This window comes from Limulus polyphemus, unplaced genomic scaffold (genome assembly GCF_000517525.1).
Source record: "Limulus polyphemus unplaced genomic scaffold, Limulus_polyphemus-2.1.2 Scaffold1893, whole genome shotgun sequence".
In the NCBI taxonomy this organism is placed as follows: Eukaryota; Metazoa; Arthropoda; class Merostomata; order Xiphosura; family Limulidae; genus Limulus; species Limulus polyphemus.
In genome coordinates this window covers 93,121-117,451 of record NW_013667503.1, presented here as the reverse complement: position 1 = coordinate 117,451, position 24,331 = coordinate 93,121, and the positions used below count along the sequence as shown (strand labels likewise).

The window sequence follows — 24,331 nt, the reverse complement described above, 5'->3', positions numbered from 1 at the left end:
GCCCCTGGGTAGCATAATCTTATTCTTCTCTCCCTATTTACCCCACAGCCTATTCTATCCATATGCCTTATCAAGAAATCACCTATAACTATAACCTCCTTATCATCCACATTCTTCTCTGACCCTTTTGTTTTCCTTCCCTCCATTAGTTCCCCAACTGCAGATGCCAAGGGTTGAAATTTGTTGTTCAAGAGAATAGGCTCATTATAACAAAATTCACTATTTTTACTCTTAATAATAGTACTCTTTCTAACTTCCTGAAAGACATTGTTAGCTGATGTATACCTTGCATGTAAAAGCTTAAGCTACTCCTGAAATCTTGTTGCCATTTCCCACAGTTTACACTTCTCTTTATCTATTGCCTCTACTTTAATTATGATAATCTCCAACCTACAAATTGTACATAAAAATTGCACATTTTAGATTTGTATTTATTGTTTATAGTAGGTTACATACTGATGAATTTGTTAGATTTTTGTATAAAGATCTTGATGTCGGCTGATTTATTGTTCTTTATAGAAATTGACATGTTGCATGTTTTCAGCCCTCTCATGCTGACAAGATGAAATATTCTGAGGTGAAGAAGGTGATGACAGAACTAAACAGAGTTAGAAAGGAACTAAAAGGTTACTACAAAAACTTTGATATGTTTAATATAAATATGTTATGTACGAGAATCCTTCTACAAGAAGTTTGATATCTTTAATATAACTATGTTATGTACGAGAATCATTCTACAAAAAGTTTAATACTATGTTATGTATGAGGATCTTTCTACAAGAAGTTTGATATCTTTAACATAACTATGTTATGTACAAGGATCTTACTACAAGAAGTTTGATATATTTAACATAACAATGTTATGTATGAGGATCTTACTACAAGAAGTTTGATATCTTTAACATAACTATGTTATGTACGAGGATCTTACTACAAGAAGTTTGATATCTTTAACATAACTGTGTTATGTACGAGGATCTTTCTTTCCCAATGAAGAACTTTGGTAATTACAAAAAAATATTATTTTTTTCATGTTTAATATGCATTTTAACTATAATGGCTATGGCTTAGTTTACAGTATGGACTTTGAGAGAAGAAAAATGCCAATATATTGTTGATTATTAATGAGTAACTTAAAAATGCACATCTTTATGTTAGTTGATTAAATTCTTAACTTAGTTTGGTGAGGTTCACATTAAAAAAAAAAAAAAAAATACCGATTAAATTTAGCTGTACAAGAGAAGAAAAAAAGAACCCCTATGATTCACTCTCAACTTTGCTTGCTAAATTGTTGAAAACATAATGATAAGTTTTATTCTATCGTTAGTTGGAAAATTTAATGGTGTGTATATTACCAGACTGAAGTTGGTTAGTCCAAACTTTATGGAGATTTGGTGTACTGATTCAATGGTTTATTACTTGATTTGAACTGTTCATTGAAGAATATTTAGAAATATTAAGATTAAAAAGTTTCTTATATATTCCACAGTAGTTGTATCACAATTGTAAATTGTTACTATATAGCTTTTTCAAAAATCTGAATGATTACTTTTTATTTTTTCTATAGGTTTGCGAGAAGAGCAGCAGTTGGAGCAATATTCTCATGACTCTACACCACTATTCTTCACTGGCGGGATTCGGAATTCTGATGTGTTGGATGTAGACAATTATAAATACCTCAAAGAAGATTTCTTCAAAGAGACCATGACAGAATTGTACGAGAAGAACTTCGTTCATGGATCACAGGTTGTGGAAATAACACCATGTGTAAATGTGTCATGATTTTTAATGTATATAATTGATCTACTTTGAGGGAGCTGTGCATTTCAGAAATTTCTATTTATTGATAATTGTTGCACACAACTAATTTTAATTCGTGCTATTTGTGCATCCACAAACCATGGGTAACAAGTCGAGTATTGGCAATCACTGATTATATAGTGCTACTTGTACATCCACAAATCAAGTGTAATCAATTATCATCTTATGACAGTGACAAAACAGGTATTACAATAAGAAAAATGGGTACATAACTAAACTCCAGAAGCTTTGCATGTGAAATGAGTATCCAATAAAATGTCTCTTGAGACAAATAATACTAGGCTAGGAAATGTGAGTGTACCTTCTTTAACTTGGGAGTTTTTTTTTTTAGTCTTTAGTGATTTCAGTGGTCACAAAAATTTTGAAGATGCAGACTTTTTTCAAAGTTGCGAGAAATTTCCAATTTTGCTATATTATGATATTATAATCTATTATAAATTTGTTTTACACAATTCCTACCCAATAACCATGCGAGGCACCTCAGATATTGTTGACTGGTTAATTGCTCGTGGAGGGTGTGCTTACATCTTTAATAGACTAGAGCTCTAATTTTGAAAAGTTAACGGGTCTTAAAAAAAAAACAAGCTTCAGCATTCATTTAATTTGTATTGTCAAGTTGATTAGTGATCAAATTCTTTAAGTTATTCAGAATTTCACCTTGTATTCCATTTGTTAGGAATACTGCTTTAACCAGAGGCCAAGAAGTGGTACTATGGATGGCACTTACCTTGTGCAATGTTGTAATACTTTGGAAATATGAATATTGCCTTTCTTTGGCTTAACTTCCTTAGAAAGAATTGTGTAGTTTAATGAAAATTTAAAATTATTGGTTAATTACCAAGTACATAAATGCTGCAGTATAATATTCCAGACAAATAAATTAAAAAGTATACCTTAGTTAATTCAAAAGTAATGTAGAACAGTGGAACTAACTAAATATTCTGAAGTGACGGTACTTTGATACTTTATCCTATTTGCTGTATCTTTCTTGTATAGGGTTCTTATAATGCAATGTGTTATGCAAAAATATAAAAGAAATTAGGCTTTATATTAATAATTTTTCTTTATCTTTTCTGTATTATCTCGGAAGTATACAGAATTATTTACTTGTTTATTTTTTCCAGCAAATCTGAATTTTAAAATAATATTTTTCTTTAAATAGTTGTGTTTTGATTAATATTTTGTAAGTTACAGAAGAGGTTGTTATTCTTGTTCATGAATTTTAAAAATTGATTACAAATTATTTCTTTTTCATAGGTTGTGACAAAAGACAAAGTATTGGAGAAGAAGTTAACCAGCCAGAAAAATGGGTTGAAGTTTGAAAGTACTGTTGATCAAATGTTTAAGAAGGCTGGTGAAAATGCATTACATCCTACTCAGGACCATTATTTTAATACGAAGCGCTCGGTTGGTCGAACCAATTTCTTTGCAAAAGAACAGGGAATGGAGCTGCAGCCTATTTTGGAGCACGTTGCCATGGACTTTGTATCCATGAAAAAAACAACTGATCCAACGGTGAGTATATAACTTTAAGATGTAAATCAATATATTAGTAAGAAACAGATATATTAGAAAGGTCAGGAATTCCCCAAACTGTGCTCAATTACCAGTTTATGGAATAATTCATTACAGAATTAGAATTTTTTTTCATCAATTTATAAGACTAAAGTAGACTATACATAAATTCTATAATTTTCAGATGGAAGAAAATTTACTCTGTTTGAATGAAGCTCTTAAACCTAAAGACCAGTCATGTTCCTACGACCACAAAGGGTTAGAGGTAAAAAAATCAGCAAAAGATTATGCAAATTCAAGGTTCAACAACTCCAAGCTTCACAAATTGTCCTTGTAAGTAAAAGTCTTTCTATATATATATACTACTTGTGTTATTTTTTGTACCAACTAAAATGTTTTTTGCATATTTTTCCTAATGTAATTTCTTTACAAGAAATATATATTTTTCCTTTATATTTCAAGGCCTGAACTTATTATACAACAAAGACAGACTAGAGCTGAAAAAAGAAGGCTTAGGAGGGAGTTACGTGAAATTGAAGAAGGACTTCAACAAAAAAATGAAAGGTATGATTTTTATTATTTCTAGCATGTGTTTCACAACACCTTTATTTTGTGCTGATTTTATGGTTTGTATAACTAAAACATTTAGTGGCTAAAAGGCTTGTAGTAGGATATTGGCTCTAGACTGGTGGTCCAGTTTGGCAGTTACTACCTACCGTAAATATCCTGCCAATTTCCCCCTTCCTTTGTTGAATATATTGGGTGGTTGTCATGTTTACTTTGGGGATAATTAAGACATTTGAAACCTAAGCTCTTGAAATTTTTGGAACATCTCATTTAAATCTGTAAGGATATGCTTGATATTCTTATTTGTAGTAATATTGTGTTAATAATTAAAGATAAGTTGATTTAATAATATTAGTAAACTTATTAGTAGGACTAAACTTTTAAATTAGAGCTTAGTGGTGTAAATATTACTAATGTTAATTAGACTTAGTGAGTGTACATACCTAAAATAGTCAAGACTTAAAAACTATATGCATGAGATTGATTAATTATATCAACAAAAACAATGATTTGGTTCAAAAATATTGTTACGTCCCTGTTCGTTTGTTAATTTTCCCTAGAAATTCTTTCCGAAAAACTTCAGCAATACAAGTCCTTCCTTAAATAAAGCTAGTTTATTCTTTCTCAATACAACTTTGCAATACACTTAATTCCCACAGTCAGTTAACTTAAACAAATGCTATAATTCACAATGAATGATTCACGCGCTTGACTCAATTGTCCGTCTCTATCTCTGTCTGCAATTCAATTTCATTGTTGCCGTCACTTCTTGGAGGTCTTGTATACAAGAATACCGTACATCTAGTAAACACTCGAGCATTCAAGAACCTTCGAGAATATCATGACGTGTTACTAGCGTCACGTGACTTCCGCTGTCGTAACAATATTATACATAATATACGCTTAAATATAAATATACACACCAATTTGACTTAACTGTGTGCTTTGTTTTTCACTTATCACACATGTAACTGTTAAACATGTAAGCTCATCCAATCCATGCTAGCAGGGTAAGATAATTTGTTAGAGGGCTTGCAGGCATGACAGTCAATGAATGTGCACTACCAGGTATGAATAGGCCTTATTGTTGTGATAACAAGTGACATAGGCTTTGTTGTGGGATAAGCCAAACGTTCGGGGCTAATATAATGGGTGAGATGTGCTTACAAATATTTGTGTATAGTTATTGCTAGAATGATTATGATTCTCATTACAAGATACTTTAGAAAAAAAGTCATCAGGTTTACAATGAGCACAGAAAAAAACTACATGCATGTTTGTATAATGTGTATGCCTAGCTACACTGTTGCCTGGCCTACTTACAATACAGTTTATCAGTAAGTTACAATGTATTTAACCTGTTTTATATTATCTAAACACTAGTTATATATCATTTCTATATTTTAAAGAGATAGTTCATTACTTTAGTGTCAAAATAAAGCAGTGATAAAATGGTGTAATATAATTAATTTTCAAACATAATTTTGTCAATAAGCTACTCATATTTAGTGTTGAATATCCATTCCAATCATACTACAATGGTTAAGAGTAGTGTAGGTGTTAAGTGGTCATCACAGTTTGTGGGGTGTGATGAGTGCAAAGAGTGAGTTTTATTTGGAACTCAGGACTGGCATGCACTTTCAAGGAAGCTAGTAGTTAGTGAAAATATGTAATTTATTTGTAGAGTTTGTAAGTTCGAGGAGAAACTGGAGACTATTCTAAATGGATAGGTAATAGATAGACTTTTAAGAATTTAGAATAAGTACTGATAAAGCTGGAATTAGTGGATTTAATTGTAATGAGAAGGTTCTATTAAGTAGCAAATTTCAGCTTTTAGCTTGTGCAATTGAACTATGGAAGAGAAGAAAAATAAAAGGGATGTGAATACATCACTTAATGTAGATTATCGTTTAAAGGTGATTCTTTGAAAGATTGCAAATGTGAATTGGGCCACTGAATTAATTGGAGATATGGATAAGAATGTGAAAAACATTTTTAAATAAGTTTTTAGGTATTCAAGATGCATATTCCTTATCAAGAAAAAAAGGTGGCTATTAGTGAAAAAACTATGTTGGCTTACAAAGAGTATAAGGGATAAATTTAAAAAAAGCATTATAAACTTAAGTTTAAATTGACTTAGATCATAGAAAATTAAGAGTGGTCAAACAGGAAGTTAGGAAACCAATAAGAGTATGTGATGAAACATTAGCTGAAAATGTAAAAATTAATAGTAAGAATTTCTTTAAATACATTAAGGGTAAGCAAAGTGTTAGGATGGGAGTAAAGCATTGGAAGGATGGTAAAGAAAGGCTAGTATCTGATGACTGAGATGGCTGGGTATTCAATTCTACTTCAATTTTGAATAATGAAGATTCTAGAAACATTATTCCAAGAGTTTTAAAGGAATGGACATGTGAACCACTTGCTACTATTTTTGAAAGTCCTTAAAATGAGCAGGTGCCAGAAGATTTGAAGTTAGCTAGTGTAACTCCTCTTTTCAAGAGAGATGATAAAAATTGTCCCAGTAATTATATGCGTATTAGTGTTATATCAGTGGCAGAAAACGTTTCTGAAAGTCTGATAAAAGATGCTTTGCACAGTCATTTAACAAATTTTAAAATTTTGTTTAGTTATCATGGTTTCACTAAGGGGAAAAGTCTTGCCTTACTAATCTTTTGACATTTTCTGACTACTGCTTATGCAGATGAGAGTAAGTGTGTGGATTTGATGTATCTGGATTTTTGGAAAGCATTTGACAAGAAGCTGTTTAAAAGGCTTGTTTAGAAATAAATAAAAAATTCATAGGTATGGGGGGGATAAGTTCGGCTTATTGGATAGAATAATAGCTGAATGAAAGAAATCAGAAGGTTATTATGAATGATGTTTAGCTAAACTGGATTAATGTCATGAGTGGGGTACTTTGGAACTCAATGTTAAGACCTTTGCTCTTAATGAGTTATATCAACAATATAAATGTTCAATAAATTACTAAATTTTCCTTTGATGTTAAGGTCTTTAGTGTTTCTAGCTATGAGGAGGATGCTGCTGTTTTACAAAAGAATTTAGTTGGGCAAATAAATTGCAAAAGACTTCTTAATATAATAAACCAATGTACGTGGGTTATTATAATTTTGATGGAAAAAAACTGTTTTGTTGGAAGAGAATGATCTTGGTATTCTGGTTGACCTGAAGCCATCCAAGCAGTGTGATGTTGTTAATGGTAGGTCAAACGTGATTTTTGAATTCTCGGAGCATGTCTGCGACTAGTTTTTGAGCTATCTCACAGGCAGCACATGTGACACAAACCTGAGTTCTAGTAAGCATCATAATTCAAAGGTTTTTGAAAAAAATGAAATTCGAAGAGTCAAACACCCAAGAGTACATAGAAATGATGTTTTCTCATGAGTGATGATATTCGTGGTCCTACCGAGTTCGTCATTACTTCGGGGGGGAGTGTGATTTATTTTGCAACACCCCATCAACTATTCATGTTTTTAAAATTTTTCAGCTTGGGCACAGGATAGGTAGACTATTCATCCTTGGCATTGGATTTACAGACCCCAGCCACTAGGTGATCCTGTTTACGGTGCTTTGTAGAATGTTTGTCGCCTTGCTTCTTCTCTTCAACATCATCATTTGCCTTGATCTTCTCTCTGCCTCCTGGACCTCCGGACGTTTCTCAAATCTTCATATCTGCCAAATTAGTAGATATGATCTGTATTCAGAGCTTTATTAATCCCACAAACTCGGCAAGAATTTTATCGCGAGCAGGGCAAAGGGGGATATCAAACCCCAATTTAGGAAAGTTTCTTTCCTTTAAAAACTAAATCCCTGTTACGGTTCTCATTTTTTTAAAAGGAGTTTAAGGGAAGGCTTGATAAATATTGAATGATAAGGGTTGGTTTTGAGTCTTTAGTTTAGTTTTAGTGGATGGGATGGCCCAATGGGTCCCTTGTCCTTAAATTTTATCATACAAGTTTGAAATGAAGTTAGCTGATATTATCATGTATTAATTTTATTTTACTGTTCATATTTTTTGAGTATTTTATTTGCCTTATTTTTAATTTTCATGTTTTGAATATAATTTTATGGGATTTTTGTGGTTGCTTATTTTAAAAGTATTTGTTTCAACATTCTGATTCTTGGTAGGACTTTATAGGCGATTTGTTGTAGAGTACATTCATTTCACACGTGTTCGATAGATTTTTACAACTATTAGTTTCATATAATGTATTCAGTGCTTTTGCTTTACTTAAGGCTTTAATGGATATGTTTGAAATCAAACTAATAGTTTGTTTTTTTATGATAATTGTCTGCAAAGGAAAACAGGAACAAAATACAAGTTTTAGAAATTTTGTACAAGTTGAAAAAAAAGGAGTTAAATATTTTTTAGCAGGAAATACAAGAACAAATTAACAGGAATTAGACTGATAGTTTATCATACTAAAGTCAGATCGAACAAAAATAATGAAAAAAAAATCCTAATAAATGAATAGTTCAACTAAAAAATGATGAGCAAAATATAATACTTAGATGCGTTTCATATTCTATGTAAATTTACCCATACATATAGCAAGTAATTTTGACAGTAACTTCATTTTCTAGGAAAATGCCTCAAGAACACAGGATTTCAGTGGAACCAGTATACAGTGAATACAAGGTAAGACTTACCACGGAGGAACTCGCAGGAAATAATTTTTTTTAAATAAAAGGTAATGCATGTGGGATATTGCAACTTGATTTATGAGTATAATTTTGGCGTTCTAATTCATCAGTCTTCTTAAACCATTCAAGCAATGTATTGTTGCTAGTGATAGGGCAAATAGGAGTTGTTTTTATCTAGTGAAAAAATGAATACAAGTCTAAAAGAGGTTATAATTGCATTTCATAGGTCAGGCCACAGTTGGAGTAATGTGTTCAGTCTTGAGCTCCTTATCTTAGAAAGGACATTGAATTGTTGGAAAGGGTTCAGAGGATGGCACCTGGGATGGGAAGGGTTGTCATGAGAAGTTAAGATCTCTGAAATTGTTTTCTCTTGGGAAAAAAAAAGCTATAGGTGATCTAATTGAGATTTTTATGATTAAGGGAATTAATAGTGTTGATGCAGTGTTTTCTCCTCTTTTTTATGTTGTAGTTGTACTTACTTAATGGTGAGAATAGTAACAAGACTAGGGGACACAAATATAGGTTTTGGCAGGGTAGGAGCCATCTTCAGCTGAAACAGCTCGACTTTTTTTTTTCTAACAGGATGATTGACCTTAGGAATGGGTTGCCTTCTGATGTGGCAGATGCAATTAATTTAAGGGAAGGTGCTTGATAAATATTTGAGTGATAAGAGCTGGCTTTGAGTGTTTTGTTTTAACTTAGAGTGTAATATAGTGGATGGGATGGCCTAAATGGAACAACAGGCTGTTTGTTATCTTTATATAATGGAAACTAGTAGGTTTAATTTCTTCCTTTCTTAGTTTCCAAGTAAGCAGGAGACTTTTCAGTGCAGATATATACATTTTAACTTTAAATGTTTAATTGGATATATGATATGTACTTCTATAAATGGGTCTTTCACTTATCTATTTGTAGACCAGTATTTCATTAAACCTTTAAACAGTTGAAATATGATCAACAAGGTAATTCTCATTTCTTGACTGCTTGTTCCTCGCTATGTGTAAACGGTTGTAATTCTAGAGTTGATAATAGTAAGTAATTTAGTTTTTTTGTAATTGATTTGGAAGGTAAACAGCTTTTGGTAGAGTTAAAAAATCTGAATTTTGTATTACTAGCACCTTCTCATCTATATCTTAGTATTGGTTCTTATGGTGTTAATGTTAAGGTTACAAAGATCCAAACTGTGTTTTTACTAGAAGTGAGGTGGCTATTTGTTTTATCTTTACAGCATGCTAAAGGAAAGTTGAAACTCTTAGAAGCACTCGTGACAAAACATGAACTTCATCGTAGGATCTGAGTCTTCAACATTATATTTTGCTTTCTAGCATTCATTTATCTAAATTACATAAAAATAAATCAAACAGACAGGTAGAATAGTTCTTAGTAGGACGTACTAAAATAGTTTTTTCCTGTATTAATAGGTGGCAAAATTAAATGTAGTATACTTATCTCAGATTTTTCTCTGGTCAAAATGTAAATCCTTAAACAGTATGTTTAAAAGAAGAGATACATAAATTTCTCCATGTGGGTATTCGTACTTGTTCTATATATGTGAAGTAGTTTAACATTACAATTTCTCTTGTCTTCTCTCATTAACTTTAGTGTTTACTACGGTATTGTATTTACCGAGTTTTTAATAAGTACTTGTTATTTTAGAGCACTTTTTCTTTTATATATTTACAAAATACTTTCAGTAGAGAAACTGCAGCCTATTTGGTTCAGCAATAGATTTATGAATTTAATTAAAGCTGTTGTATATTAAACGTCTTCCATTTACTGAGAAATTTGGTGCATTTTATGTTGTTGAGGGAAGATAGACCCACCAGACTTTCTATGTAAATAGCTTATTTATTATCATTATTAATCCTGTATACAACCCTCATTACATTCCTCTTTTTTTTTTTCCATGGAAGAAGTACTAATATAAAAAGCAAAACATAACTAAAAAATACTTGGTGTGAATTTAAAATAAATGCATTTACACAGTGTTAATTACTTGAAGTTTTATAACAAAAAAAAGAAAGAAAGAAAATAAACTAAGCAATTGCCCAAGTTAGCGACAGCTGAAAGTACTTACATCTTGGAATGAAATGCTCTATCACATGTTTCACAATAATTTAATAACAGTGTCTAAGAAATTATACTGTAGGGTTGTCTACAGTTTTGACTTAGAAACAAAACTTCACTAATTCACTCTTGCAATAGTAGTAATGTAACTTTGAAGGTTGAGAATGGCCTGCATTCTTCTACTGATGTAACTAGAAAATTATTTGTAAATGTTTGAGGGGGAAAAAACTTGTAGGGACAACTACTCTTCCACAATTATTAGAATAAACTAAAAAATGGTAACTGATAATATTAACTGAAGCTGGATTAAGCATTTACTGCATATGTTTATTATAAAAACCAAAAACTATCATGAACAACAAAATGATTTATCATCTTAGAATTATGGATTCATTCATGCATGTTATGTTATGTTTCTTAAATATTGGGACGTCCACAGCTACATTACAAATACCTGTCATAAAAGCAGCTCATCATAAAATGTATGACAGTAAACATTTACTTACCCCAAAACATAAACAAGACCCATACAATGTCTTAACTTGCATATTTTTAAAGGCCAGTACACCTCTATATACATCTTAGACAAGATCAAGAAATATTGCTATCTATAGTGTTGTTGTTGGCAACATTGGGAGATAGAGATTGTGGTGGTTCAGAGTTTTCAAACAATCAAGTTAAATAATTGACACTTGCAGATCAAGTAACATAAGTTCCGTGTATTCTTAGTGGATAATTTCTACAGCTTCGGGAAGAGCAGCAGCAATCAGTGCATTTGTCAGTGTTTCTTTCAAATCACAGTAGGGATGTTCTTCCTAGGAATAAAAGGGAAAAGTTTCTTAAGTTTAAGTATTTCAATAAACGAAGCTGACTCGCAGTTTTTCAAAGAACTTCTTTTGCTAATGAAGTAGGTTCAAGATTGTTTTTAGTTGAAACTATACATTATGACAAAGTTATCCAAATCCTGCTAGTAGATATTACTGGCCCTAAGCTCAGGAGCTGTTTTCTGACTCGCGATAAAACGGCAATTATCGTCATAGAGTTATAGTTATATACGTGCAACTTATGGATATTTCCGTCATCCGCAGTTATTGGGTTAATCTCACAATTCCTTGATGTGATCAAGAAACTAAAACCAATCTTGAATTGTAATTCTTCTTCAATACACATAGTCAATATGAATTTGCGAATGTTTAATATTTTATAATTACCCTTTCAAGAAAAACTAACTTATTTAAAGCACACTTTTTATGGATCTCTTTACCTGAAACTTCTCAATGATAGCTTTAGCAGGGCTTTGGTCCTTACTACATAACCTCTCTATGGAATTAATTGCCGAATCTTCAAACCCCAAAGTCATTCCTAACTGTTTCCACTGCAGGTTTTTATCCAGCTCCGTGAAAAGCAGGTCCATTTTGTCTAGGTCTTCTGTCTTGATTTCACCTGCCAAGAGTCGATTTATCTATTTAACTGTGTTCAGAGAATTAAAACTAAAAATGGCATTATTGCTTCATGGGAAAACAGACTTACCAAATAACTGTTCTTAGAACACCCCTTCATGATCTTAAAGCATGAAAAATGTTAATATATGAAACCAAAAACGTTGGATGGATTATCTTGTAATAGGGAAGGGGACAGTTTACTGAGATAGAGAAGTTTTTTTTGTTTTTTTTAAACTAATCTACCAGTAATTTATAAAAAATCAGCTCTGGCCAACAACAAAGTGAAATTTAAACCTATGTATTTGTGGTTTAACATTGTATTGGGCAAATTGCAAGTTTTTAAAACTGCGTATCAACATCCTTGTACCTCTCCCTGAAAACAATGAAACTCACCACTGATATATCCAGAGTCAAAAGGTGCAAGTGTGCATGTACCAGACTTCTTAGATTCACCTATTTCTGCTTTGCTATCATGAGACTTCTTCAAGTCACTAACAGAGGAGGAAGATAACTTGGATATACTGGATGAAGATTTAGTATTTGGAAACCTATCTTCAGAATGAGAAGACTGACCAAAAAGAATTTTCTTCATCTGTGTGAGGGCATAAGAAAAAAAAACATTATCATCACATAGTAATTAAACATGAAAATACTTTTAAAATTGAATGCAAGTAAATTTCATAGATATATTTTAAATAATAGAATAAGAGTTCAAACTATCAATGTCGTAAACATGTAAAACACTAGATTCAAGCCAGGAGAAAGCACCAAGTTTAAATGATGAAAAGAAAACTTTATTACCACTCAGTGTTTGTTTATTCAGATTTTAATGGTCAAGTAGCAGAGGTGTTGTTAAGTACTGGGGCTCATAGGCATGGAATTTTACATGTTTCAGTATCATATCGATCATGGTTTTCTATTCTGATTTTTCAAGATGCCAACTGAGAATTTGGGCACCAGCCCTGGGTACCAGTGCCTAGCAATGCCTCTGCAGTATGAAAATCAAATCTTAATTTTGTTGGAAAAGGGGTTCACTATGGTCTGTCTTGTGTGTTTTTTCGAGTAGTTTTTACATCTAACCAATGATATTGTTAGTTTTCTCTGTTCTCTTTTACCAAACAAAAAAAACTTACTTTGTGGTTGTTTCCCGAAAAGTCGAGTGGGGTTTTGCCTTTGCTGTTTGGCACATCACTTTCATTTCCTGATTGATCATTTGGACTGCAGATATCATAATTTTCTATCAATACACTGGCTCCTGCCTTCACCAAAATGGAGACAACATCTTCATTTGCATAAGCACAAGCCAGATGTAATGTGGTGTTTCCAGCAAAGTTCTGTGCATTTATATCCACATGGCCCTGTAACAGAACAAAACGGTTTGAAAATATATACAACTCAATAGATTTTAACTTCCAAAATGAGGCTGGAGCTTAACTACACTTTCCTGTGGGACAAGTAGATTAGAATTGTGATTTACACTTTCCCCCCTGTATGATATGCCATCCAACTTACGGAAGCTGAAGAAAAAACAGTCGGGAATAAAGGACGATGCTCAATTTGTGGACACAAAAAACATTGCAATATGCTAGTTGAGGAATCAATGTTTGTAATGACAATCACAAGTAGTATGCAGTCAATACAAATAAATTTTATAAAAACTACTGTAATTTGTGCGTAAGTATTATGCTTTATAAAGATAAAAACTTGAGAATGTTTGGTTATTTTTATTCACCTTAATTCAAGTATGTACAGTACCATTGTTCCATAAACTTTTAAAAAAGTGGGTATATTGAAACCTGTTGGTATATGATGTAATTTTGTTTTATGGTATTCCTAGGGTTAAAGAAACATGCAGTTTTACAATGTTGTAGTATTGTTTGAGGTTACATAACATTATAGAGGGTTGGATAATAACATCACTGTCAGGTGTGTGACTACTTACTTAAAAGTAGAATTTAACACGAAATAGTCAACATGTTCTGCCTAGCTGTATTGAAAAACTATTTGGCACTTCAAGCTAGGTGATTCCAAATACTTGTAGAACTATGCTAAATATCAGATTTCAACTCAATCACTTTGATTTGTTATGTACTTTCACAGCAGGTTATAAACTCTCAACCAGAGCTGTAATTATAAACTACACTGAATGTTTAAATAATTTCCATAGAACTAACCATTTTCAGCAAGTTCCTGATGAGATGAGGACTCCACACTACAGCCAGGTGAAGAGGAGTGTGCCCACTGGTCCCATCCATAACATTTATATCTGCTCCCCTAGCACACAGAATTTTCACACACTTCTTATGACCTTGTTTCACGGCAAGGTGAAGAGGTGCAAATCCTAAATATTGAGGAATAAAAAAAACCATTCAATTCTAAAGAATCTGTTCAAAACAATTATAACTATAAAAACACCTGACATAGAAATACTATAATCATTCTAAACAAATCTTTTACAAAAGAAATTATACAGACATAAAATTTTGTTTTGATATCCCTTGCAATATCTGTCTTATGACACTGAACTTAATTATGTTCGTAAGTTTCATTGACATTTGATAAGAGAACTACTATGAAGATAAAAATGTACCTGCATAATTCAGTTTATTTAAACTGGAAGAGATTTCTGTCACTTCATCTGGGTGATTCTTAGGATCCAAGAGAACGGATAGACAAATTTCATCACCGTTATGAGTGGCAATATGCAGTGGAGTATTCCCTTCCGCATCAGTAATGTTAGGGTTAGCACCATGAACGAGAAGCTCTTGCACTATGTAAGGGCTTTTAGTCATTACTGCTAACATCAGGGGAGTCTGTGGAAGAGAAAGAGGAGAGAAAAAAGGTAAGCATTTCTTATCAACTGAGGACAGTACCTTGAATATGCCTTTAAAAGGTTTTTATTTTAAGTTTTCAGGACTCTGCCATTTGCATGTGCTATAATGTGTTAAACTTGTGACATTCCACAAAAGAGTTTATTACTGCATTATGACCAAAGGAACTATTCGTTATTCTTTTTTTTTCTTGCTTGGTACATTATGTTCATCAAAAAAATTATCTAAGTTTTGTAAAACCATTTGGAGTAATCATATTTGTGGAAATTGGTAATTATTTTCATTACAAATGGTTAGACAAATACTTTTAGCAAAAAATCAATTTACATTTGCAATAACACCTTTTCTGTACCTACAAATATTAATTAAAAATCAAGTGAGTTTTAAGTCATCAAATGGTCATTGAAGCTAGAAACTCCTTAATATAACTGAGGCTTGATAAAATGAGGTTTTGAATGCTTCAACAAAAACAAATGCAGCTCAAAACAGTTAATGAATAGTTTCTAATCGCAAGATTATTTTAGTTTAACTATATTAATATCACAATAACATTTAGTTTGTTTTGTTTAATGCAAACTACACAACAGTTTATTTAAGCTCCATCTACTGTGAGGAATAAAATCAAACCCAGGATTTTAGCATTGTAAGTCCATAAGCATACCACTGACCCACAGGAAGAGACTAGGCTAAAGTTGGTTTTGTTCTTAATATTACACTATAAAGTTACACTACACGTATCAAGCAATTTGATAATTGGTCATTAACTTTAAAATTTAAACTGTCTAAAGCTATTTATACAACTGGTCAACAGCCTTAAGGTTATAGTGACTGAAGTTGTTTATATAACAACTGGTCAGCTGCATGATTATATTAACTAAAGCTGTCAATACAATTATTAGTTCTTAACTTCACCAAAAAATTTACTGAATAACACTCTTTTTAGTTTAACACAGTGAATACAATGTAGCCTCACCTGATGCAAGTTGTTACTTTGGTTAATGGTATCTTTGGGTAAATCTTTTAGTACGTGAAGAAGACAGCGAACCAACACTAACTGGTTTGTGTGATTTCCAGCATGATGTATTATGGCCAGGTGTAAAAGACTAAAAAAAAAAGATTATAATAATACTTAACAATATAATTATGCAGAATTTTATTTTCTTTCATTTAAAAGAAAATAAAAAACATTAACTTGAGTAAGCTTACAGCTTCAATTCACAGTGTCTTTTCATATTCCAATAGGTTTGAAAAATGTAATATTAACATGGAAATAAACTGTTTGGTGCTGGTTGTTCATGTTAACAGTTTTTTTATTTATGTCCAACAACTTATCTCTTGCTACTTTTTGAAACATGGAAGTTTTAAGTCACAATAAGTTTCAAAGTTTTGTCCAGAGGATAATAGCAAATAGTTGGCACAATATTACATCTAAAAGGCATTAGTAAGTTTTAATTCTACAAATGAAAGTTTACAAAGCACTTGATATTTTTAAACTTACTTGTCTCCTTCAGTGTCCTGTACAGCCACCAGGTGCCTCATTGTGACCAAGAGTTTTCTGAGATCACCAGAACAAATAAATTCTCTCAGAGCCAGACTCATCTGTAGAGCAAGTTGCCTAACTGGCCGCAAATCAAGCGTATCGCTATCAGCTGTTGATTTTGGAAGATGATTCAACCCACCTGTGTCTGTCATTTTATATAACAGTGGTGGAGTTTCTTGTGTGGTGGCAGAGCTACACTGTTCCCTTGTTTGGGTTAGGAACTTAGATGAGGTTCTGCCTGAGGGATATTGTGACTGAGGAGCTGAGGTAACTTGTCCACTTAATTTTTTAGACTTTTGGCTTCCTGATTTCCTCACATCATGGTCAACCAGAGAAAGCCTGTGAAGAGAGGCTTCCAGTGATTCTTCTGTACTGAGAGAGACTCCACTGGCCAGTTCCTGATTCACTGTTTAAAAATACATTACATCACGAATCAGTCAATGAACCATGGCCTTTAAGTGTTTGAATTTCATGCAAAGCTATTTGAGGGTTACTTGTATTAGCCTTCCCTAATTTTAATTGATAGACTTGAGTTAACATCACCACCACCAACTTTTAACCTTCTCACGCGTGACAAAATAATAGGATCTTACTATTATTCTTAAAGTGCATCCATGGCTCCAAAGTGTAGAACACATTTTTGTGGCAAAGGGCCATGAGCCCTCAGATTCACAATCCAAGCAAGATAACCATTAAGTCGTGCCTTACCCATTTCTTTATACATCCTTAACACTGAAAGTTGCCATTTTGTAACCTGACTGTTTATTCTGTAATAGATTTTGTGTAGAATGTTGAAACTGAAACTCATTTATTTAAATATAAATAATTTTAAAATTTGGTTTACTACTGGTTTCTATAGAGATGTTACAGAATATATAATATTCAACAAAAATTATGTTTAAATTTTTTTGTATAAGTTTGTACATGGTATATAGTCTCACAATATTGGTATTTTATCAAGCACAGTGAAAACAAGTTTCTGTTTACTAATACTTAAACAATTGTAAATATTTGTTTAGTTTTTATGCACAAAGCTATCCAATCGACTATCTATGCTTTATCCGCTGGTGGATATTTAAATCCAATTATTAATGTTATAAGCCTTCAGACTTAGCACTGAGCCACCAGAGGGTAGTTGTAAACATTACTTTAGTTTTATGATTACTGAAATATGAAAGTTAATGCAGATTCTTACTTTATTTTTATAATTTATATTCTGAAAACTAAAATGTATTTCACAAGTTTACGACCTATAAAGACAGGCACATGTTGTAAAACAATTATCATTTAAAACTGTAATGACAATGCCATTTTCAAAAATGCAAAAAGATAAATACTGAAACAATTTCTACCTATGATAAAAAAAAAAGAAACTTTCACTACTCACAACATAACCATATTGTGAATGAAATTTATTCTTACTGATTTGTATCATATAAAGTTTCATGCAGACTGACGTTTTCTCAAATATTTTCTAAATGGTAAATGTCTTATTTTCCAATAATATTATATCAAGCTATATCTTATTCCTCACAGGTATCCAGCATTTTTGCATGTTTTTTGTGTATCATGAAAACTGAGGTTCTAACCTTTTCTTTCTTCTCGAAGAGAAAGAGGTACTTCCTCTGACTGAGTTACTCTTGTCTGACTAGTGCTTAGCATGTTCTGACCTTGGAAATCTACAGGTCCTTGACCATGACCTATATAAAATCAAATGTGAGATTTAATTAATTGCAATAAAATGCCAAATAGGCATTTATATTATAACTACATATTCTCACTACACAAATAATAATCCAAGTTCTTTATAACTTCTTTTATAACTTATATATATAGTGAAATTTGATCTTGTATTTTTTGGAGGATATGTATGTTGAGAAAACAGTATAGTTTGAAATGACTCTCACAGATGTGGACTAACTTATTTCCAATATTTAACAAGCTCTTTCAATTTTCAATCTTACCAAATATTTTGCAGCTTATCTTCTTTAATAAGCGTGCAAACAATTTCAGCTTTAGAGGAAAATTAGTGGATCACCGTTCTTCAAATTATCAATAAAAGAAATAAAACTATAATGCATAATATAAACAAATTGACTTTGATTTGTAAGTTTAAAATAAACTATAATATTCAAATCTATAATAAAGATGTTTCATCCTGTTTTACATCAGAAAGGTTTGAAAAGTGTACATACATTAAAAGAAATAGTTCAATAGCTATAGGGTTCGTACTAGAAACTGTCCTTTTATCTACAAACTCACCAAAGAAACTGCCATTGTTACCTCCTGAAGAACCAGATCCACCAGTAGTTCCAAACGAGTGATTAGATCCAAAATTATTGCATCCACCATCAAATCCGGGGAAGTTTTGATAGTTGTGGACTTTTCTTCGCTTCCTTTCAATTCCTTCTCTGTCTGAATGATATAAACAAGAACTAGTTTATCTTGTCAGAAATTATACAAATTCTCATAACAACATTCGAAGTTCTTAATGTCACACAGTTTATAGATGGTCGTGTCAAGATTTTGTGCACTAGAAATGTTAAAAGTCACACAATTAACTCAGTTATAAGACAAAAACATATTTGTTGGTTTGATATACTTAATTCTAGATGGGACAAATAGATATCTAAATTGCTTTTCTAGGATGCAATTGTAAATCGAGCAATTTGCTTTTATTATGCAATGTTTTGGTTATGATGTAACTTTATCTAAAACCCAACTAAACTCTTACCATGTTCAACTGGGATGTAAACAAAGTCCTTAGGTTTGCTGCACTCTCTATCTCTAGGTCGATACAACTGGAGTTTCACCTTCACTGGAAATTTTATCATTGGGTCACGGTATGGAGGAGTTTTGAACACGATGGCAACCTAGAATCAAGAAGGGTTTTCATTTCACTTAGTGTGTGTGTTAAATTGATTAACAGATGAGATATATATATATATATATAATTAAATATCTCCAGCAATCGGATACACAAGGGCCTGAAATGGCCAGGTGCTTAGGGTGCTCGACTCGCAATTTGTGGGTTCGAATCCCCATCACACCAAACATGCTTGCCATCTCAGCTATGAGAGTATTATAATGTGATGATCAATCTCACTATTCGTTGGTAAAAGAGTAGCCCAAGAGTTGCCGGTGGATGCAGATGATTAGCTGCCTTCCCTCTAGTCTTATACTGCTAAATTAGGGATGGCTAGTGCAGATAGCCCTCGTGTAGCTTTGCTCAAAATTCATAACAAACAAACAATGGAATACACAAGTTCAAACATTTCAAAATGCTTATATTTAACAATATAGTAATAGAAATTGTCCAATAAAGATCGTTAAAAATATCATATATATATATATATATATCCTAAACAATGGCCAGATATAATCCTCTGCTCCTATAAGGCAAAAAAATTTATATTACAGCTAAGAACTACTCTTAGCTGAACAACCCAGTAAGCAAATGTTCTTAAAAATCATTACAAAATTTTAGGGTAGTCAAGTAATTACCATGTGTGATTGGTTAATTATAGAGAAAGGTCAGAATGGATGTGTAAGGATAAGGAAAATTACCGCATGGAATTCGTACATGGATTGGAAAATTATTACATTTTCTCACAGGATTGGTCAACGGTAGGAAAAAGTAACACAAAAGGTTAAACAACAGTGAAGAAATCATCAATGAAAGTTGAGCACGGTAGTTACCACAGAAAATTATACAGTGGTGAATTTTCCACGTTACCACGTGTAATTACCGGCAGCAAATCAGCCTTGGGAGAATTTAAAAAATAGTGTTTTAGTCAATATAGAAATATTTGAATCTTATCCATTACTAGCACAAATACATAATTACTGCAGCTTTGCAAAAGCGGTGACACAAGATGTTACTTACACGAAATATAGCCATCGTTGACCGCAATGAGTGTGCGAGTACTGATTATATATGCCGTTTATGGTGATTGGTGCAGTGAAGACAATTCAGCCTATCAGCATACATTAAACACCTTAGAAGTATATCACTCATGATTGCAGTGCAAAGTAGGGTAGTAAATGTAGATGGTGATAATTTAGTATTATATATTATGCTAAATGCTAATTTATTTTTAGTTACGCATTTTTCATGATGATTTTAGATATCTTTATATGTTTTGATTACTGTTATACAAGTATATACAACACATATAAGTGTGATAAACCAAAGCCACTGGCCAGGATATTCCACTGAAATTATAAGACAAAATTACCAAGGTACTAAGTAAAAGACCAACCATTGACAAGACAAAGTACTATACAGAAGGATGAACAGTGATAGGGAAAAATCACCACAATGGTTTAACAAATGGTGGAAAATATCAGCATATTACCACAGAAGAAATTAACCCATACAATTTGTCAGTGGTAAGAAAAAAAAAGATGTTTGGACAATAATAGGAAAATCTGCCATAAAAGGTTGAACAAGGACAGGGAAAGATAACCCCAGATGTTAGGAAAATGATACAGAAAGTTACCATAGAAGGTTAAAAAATGGAAGAGAAAGAACATCCTAATGTTTGAGTAATGACAGGGAAAAGTGACTATAGACCACTGAATAAAGGTGGGGAAAACCACCTCAAGCATTTGAACAATTACATGGAAAGTTAACCATTGATGGGTAAGATCAGACTTTTAGAATCTTATAGCATTTATGGATGACTCTGTAACATGGTTTTGTATCTAATAAGTTACTATATATTATTAAATCGAACTCAATACATTTAATTAATAAAATAAGAAAACAACCTGGTGGTGAACATCTGCCTCAGTAAAACTCCCAAAATCTTGCCACAGTATCATTCCATTTTCATCTTCTTCAAAGAACATAACTTTGATATCCTCTATCATATTAAAAAAAGGAAAGAAAATGGAGGAGGAGCATTAATTAAAAAACTTAAGATTTCATTCGACACATCAAATTATGAAACATAATAATATTAATTATAATTGTTAACACTTATTTTCAATTTTATACAACAAGTTTTTCCTTCAGCAACACTTCTTCAGAAATGGCACTTTTGCAATTTGCTGCTAATCTTTTTTAGGTTCATAAATTTCTACGCACAAGTATTATTACTAAAAATAAAGCACCTACTTTTGTTAACTTTTTCACACAGTAAAAACACCTCATCACTCCCAGTACACAAGCCAGAACACTTATCCATCCGTACAATCTTGAGTTCCCCAACATCAGGGCACTCTGAAAAGGTGGAATCACTATTTAGCACTCTCAACAGATAAAATTAAAAGAAAAACTAAAGCGTAACTTCTGACAGAAGTGGCTCACTATAAACTGCTTAAGAAAGTCTAACCCTGAACAGTGGTTATAAATGCAATCAGGACAGTTACTTTATTTTAAGAACATATATTGAAAAAATATTAGTAATTAGTGTAAATCATTAAAAGGAAAATGTAAAAGCAAAATTTAACTATAAAGGTCGATCTAGCTGCCTACTTCAACATGTTAAACTCAAGAGGTCATGGTGAAAGCTTCAAACAGGGTAGAGGGTCTCAAAGAATCATTAATGTATTAAAATATCATTATCTAATTCAAAAAAATATTTCAGAAAGGCTTATAAAAGCATACAATACATTTTACACATCAACAACGAAATGTGGCTTATACAGCAAGAAATTACTTTAGTTATAAAAATATCAAGTAAGTGTTTCATTAGCTGGCTCGATACTTAGAGAATTTTTGCTAGCCATAGGGATGTTTTGCTTGAAAGACCAAGTAGGAATAGAATTGAAGAACTGCAATCAAAGTGCAGAAGTATTAATGCTTACTAAAGAAAAAAAATCACAGCATAGCTTCATATTACTTTTTCTATTTATTTTTAATCCCAGAAGATTTAACTGACCACTAATTGAAATAAAAACTTTAAAGTTTTTATAGTTCTCACAACTATTACAACACCTTTGTTGAAACATTTTTTAATTAAAAGAAAATGAAAACACAAAAGTAATTCTGACTTACTTTGGTTTGCTATGATATTTGAATATACAGCATCACTAATGGGATACAAATGTCCAGGGTAACTGTTGCCTTGGGAGACTGCAAAAGCCTCAAAACGAATTCTCACTCTGTTTAAATCCATGTCTTTGGCTTCTCGTTCTGCTTCTTCTCTCAAATGATGTTTTTCGTTTTCTACAGAGAAAGTAATTTAGAACAAAAATCTATCTGGTAACAAGTTACAGTGCTTGATACTTTTTGAACAGTCACCCACCCACCCTAAAAATCACACTATTTATATAAATTCAATTATGTTTAGTAAAAATATCAGCTCTGGAATTTTGATATGTGAATTTTTTTATGTAACAAAAATATTAAAGATAACTGAATACAAGTGTACTTTAAAATATAAAATTATTCATTGTTTTATTGAAAAATAATACTTCAGTTACTGTTAGCACTGAAGAATAACAGTTTGTGCTTTTTTGGTTATTAATATTCAGTTTGTTAAAGGATTTTTTTAATTGATTTGGTTCTAGGTAAACTCTTAAGATAGTTTTTGCGTGTATATCTCGAAGGAATTTATAATTACTTGGTGTGTAGAGCCATTTTGCATTAAACAACTCAATATATTTTGGTCCTCTAATTTCCTCCTGTACAAGATATCTGGAACTTCTTTTTTTCCAACAAACAAAATCCCCAGGTTCTGAAAACTAAGAACAAATATATCATATTAACTATTTAAGAAATGGATAAATTGTATTAAAGTACTGAAAAATGTTTAATGGATTTTAGAAGAACCATTACATAAAAAATCAAAAACTATTACTTATTGTGTTACTTTTATTCAGTTCTAACAAATAAAAATTTAGCAGACATGTGAGCTAGAGTGTAAAGGAAATAAAAATATAAGTTTGTATTAAGAATCCTAACAGTTTACATTTAAACATTTTCAAGTTACATGGAGATGAACCAATCATGACTGGCTGAATCTGAGTACAACCAAAATAATAACTAAACACTGTGACTTTATGGATTACTAGAAATTATAAATGAACCTAGAAATTTATAAGTAGCTTTAGTTCCAAGTAAAAAACAAACAAATCATATCTCTGTGACTCTAGAAACATTCAAGTCACAAAATCTAGGAAAAACAGTAGAAATCCTTTTTGACTAGAGAAATTTTTTACATAACTCTGATCTCAGGAAAAATGAGTAGAAACTGTTTATGATTCCAGGAACTTGTAAGTCTAAATGTTAGAAAGGTCAGTAGAAATGGTACATGATTGTAGAAATTTGTAACATTAACATAAGATAGATCAGTAGAAGTGTTACATGACCCTAAATCTTATGAAGTGCTCCAATTTCACAAGATACTAGCAGAAAACACTTGAATGACTGTAAAATTTTCAATTATCCCAAATGCAAAAGAAAAGGAGACCATGACAAGTCTTATAGTACATGATTATTTACTGAGCTTTTAACACAATAACATAACAATGTTTAGGGACAACAGAGGACCTATTGGTCCATTTCAGATGTCCCATCCTCTAAAAAACTATCAAATAAATAAGTAACAAAAAATAAGACTCTTAAAGCCAGCCTTTATCAACAAATAACAACTTGACAAGTTATTGGAGATATACATACAATTAACTGTAACAAAGGTAAAAGTTATTTGCTAAGTACAGAAAGAAGCTTAGAACATAACCACTTTGAAACATACCATTTTCAGAGGACATTTTACTTATGTTTACATGTCCATGGATAGTTAGTGAAATAACATTTAAGGACAACAAGTAACCAACAAATAACAACGTGACAAGTTATTGGAGATATACATACAATTAACTGTAACAAAGGTAAAAGTTATTTGCTAAGTACAGAAAGAAGCTTAGAACAT

The 24,331-nt window shown here is 31.8% G+C and overlaps 2 protein-coding genes across 11 annotated transcripts in view; one reads left to right on the top strand and one right to left on the bottom strand.

Moving 5' to 3' along the window:
• Positions 1-10,331, top strand: part of LOC106465279 (protein FAM13B-like) — a 49,126-nt gene extending 38,795 nt beyond the window's left edge. For all 8 annotated transcript variants that reach the window (XM_022393139.1, XM_022393142.1, XM_022393141.1 and 5 more), the window contains 7 exons: positions 545-626; positions 1,568-1,746; positions 3,079-3,336; positions 3,521-3,669; positions 3,799-3,900; positions 8,509-8,563; positions 9,797-10,331. In XM_022393139.1, coding sequence (XP_022248847.1) covers positions 545-626; positions 1,568-1,746; positions 3,079-3,336; positions 3,521-3,669; positions 3,799-3,900; positions 8,509-8,563; positions 9,797-9,865 — 894 coding nt within the window. In that variant the 3' untranslated portion in view covers positions 9,866-10,331. The remainder of the gene's footprint in view (positions 1-544; positions 627-1,567; positions 1,747-3,078; positions 3,337-3,520; positions 3,670-3,798; positions 3,901-8,508; positions 8,564-9,796) is intronic.
• The window catches only part of LOC106465276 (nuclear factor NF-kappa-B p105 subunit-like), a 47,429-nt gene continuing 33,342 nt past the window's right edge, over positions 10,245-24,331 (bottom strand). For all 3 annotated transcript variants that reach the window (XM_022393137.1, XM_022393136.1, XM_013925481.2), the window contains exons 5-19: positions 23,025-23,141; positions 22,453-22,634; positions 21,571-21,675; positions 21,222-21,316; positions 19,183-19,321; positions 18,711-18,863; positions 18,038-18,148; positions 16,407-16,854; positions 15,882-16,011; positions 14,668-14,890; positions 14,252-14,418; positions 13,211-13,435; positions 12,471-12,669; positions 11,900-12,078; positions 10,245-11,450 (exon numbers count right to left, since the gene is read on the bottom strand). In XM_022393137.1, the coding sequence (XP_022248845.1) occupies positions 11,361-11,450; positions 11,900-12,078; positions 12,471-12,669; positions 13,211-13,435; positions 14,252-14,418; positions 14,668-14,890; positions 15,882-16,011; positions 16,407-16,854; positions 18,038-18,148; positions 18,711-18,863; positions 19,183-19,321; positions 21,222-21,316; positions 21,571-21,675; positions 22,453-22,634; positions 23,025-23,141 (2,563 nt within the window). In that variant the 3' untranslated portion in view covers positions 10,245-11,360. The remainder of the gene's footprint in view (positions 11,451-11,899; positions 12,079-12,470; positions 12,670-13,210; positions 13,436-14,251; positions 14,419-14,667; positions 14,891-15,881; positions 16,012-16,406; positions 16,855-18,037; positions 18,149-18,710; positions 18,864-19,182; positions 19,322-21,221; positions 21,317-21,570; positions 21,676-22,452; positions 22,635-23,024; positions 23,142-24,331) is intronic.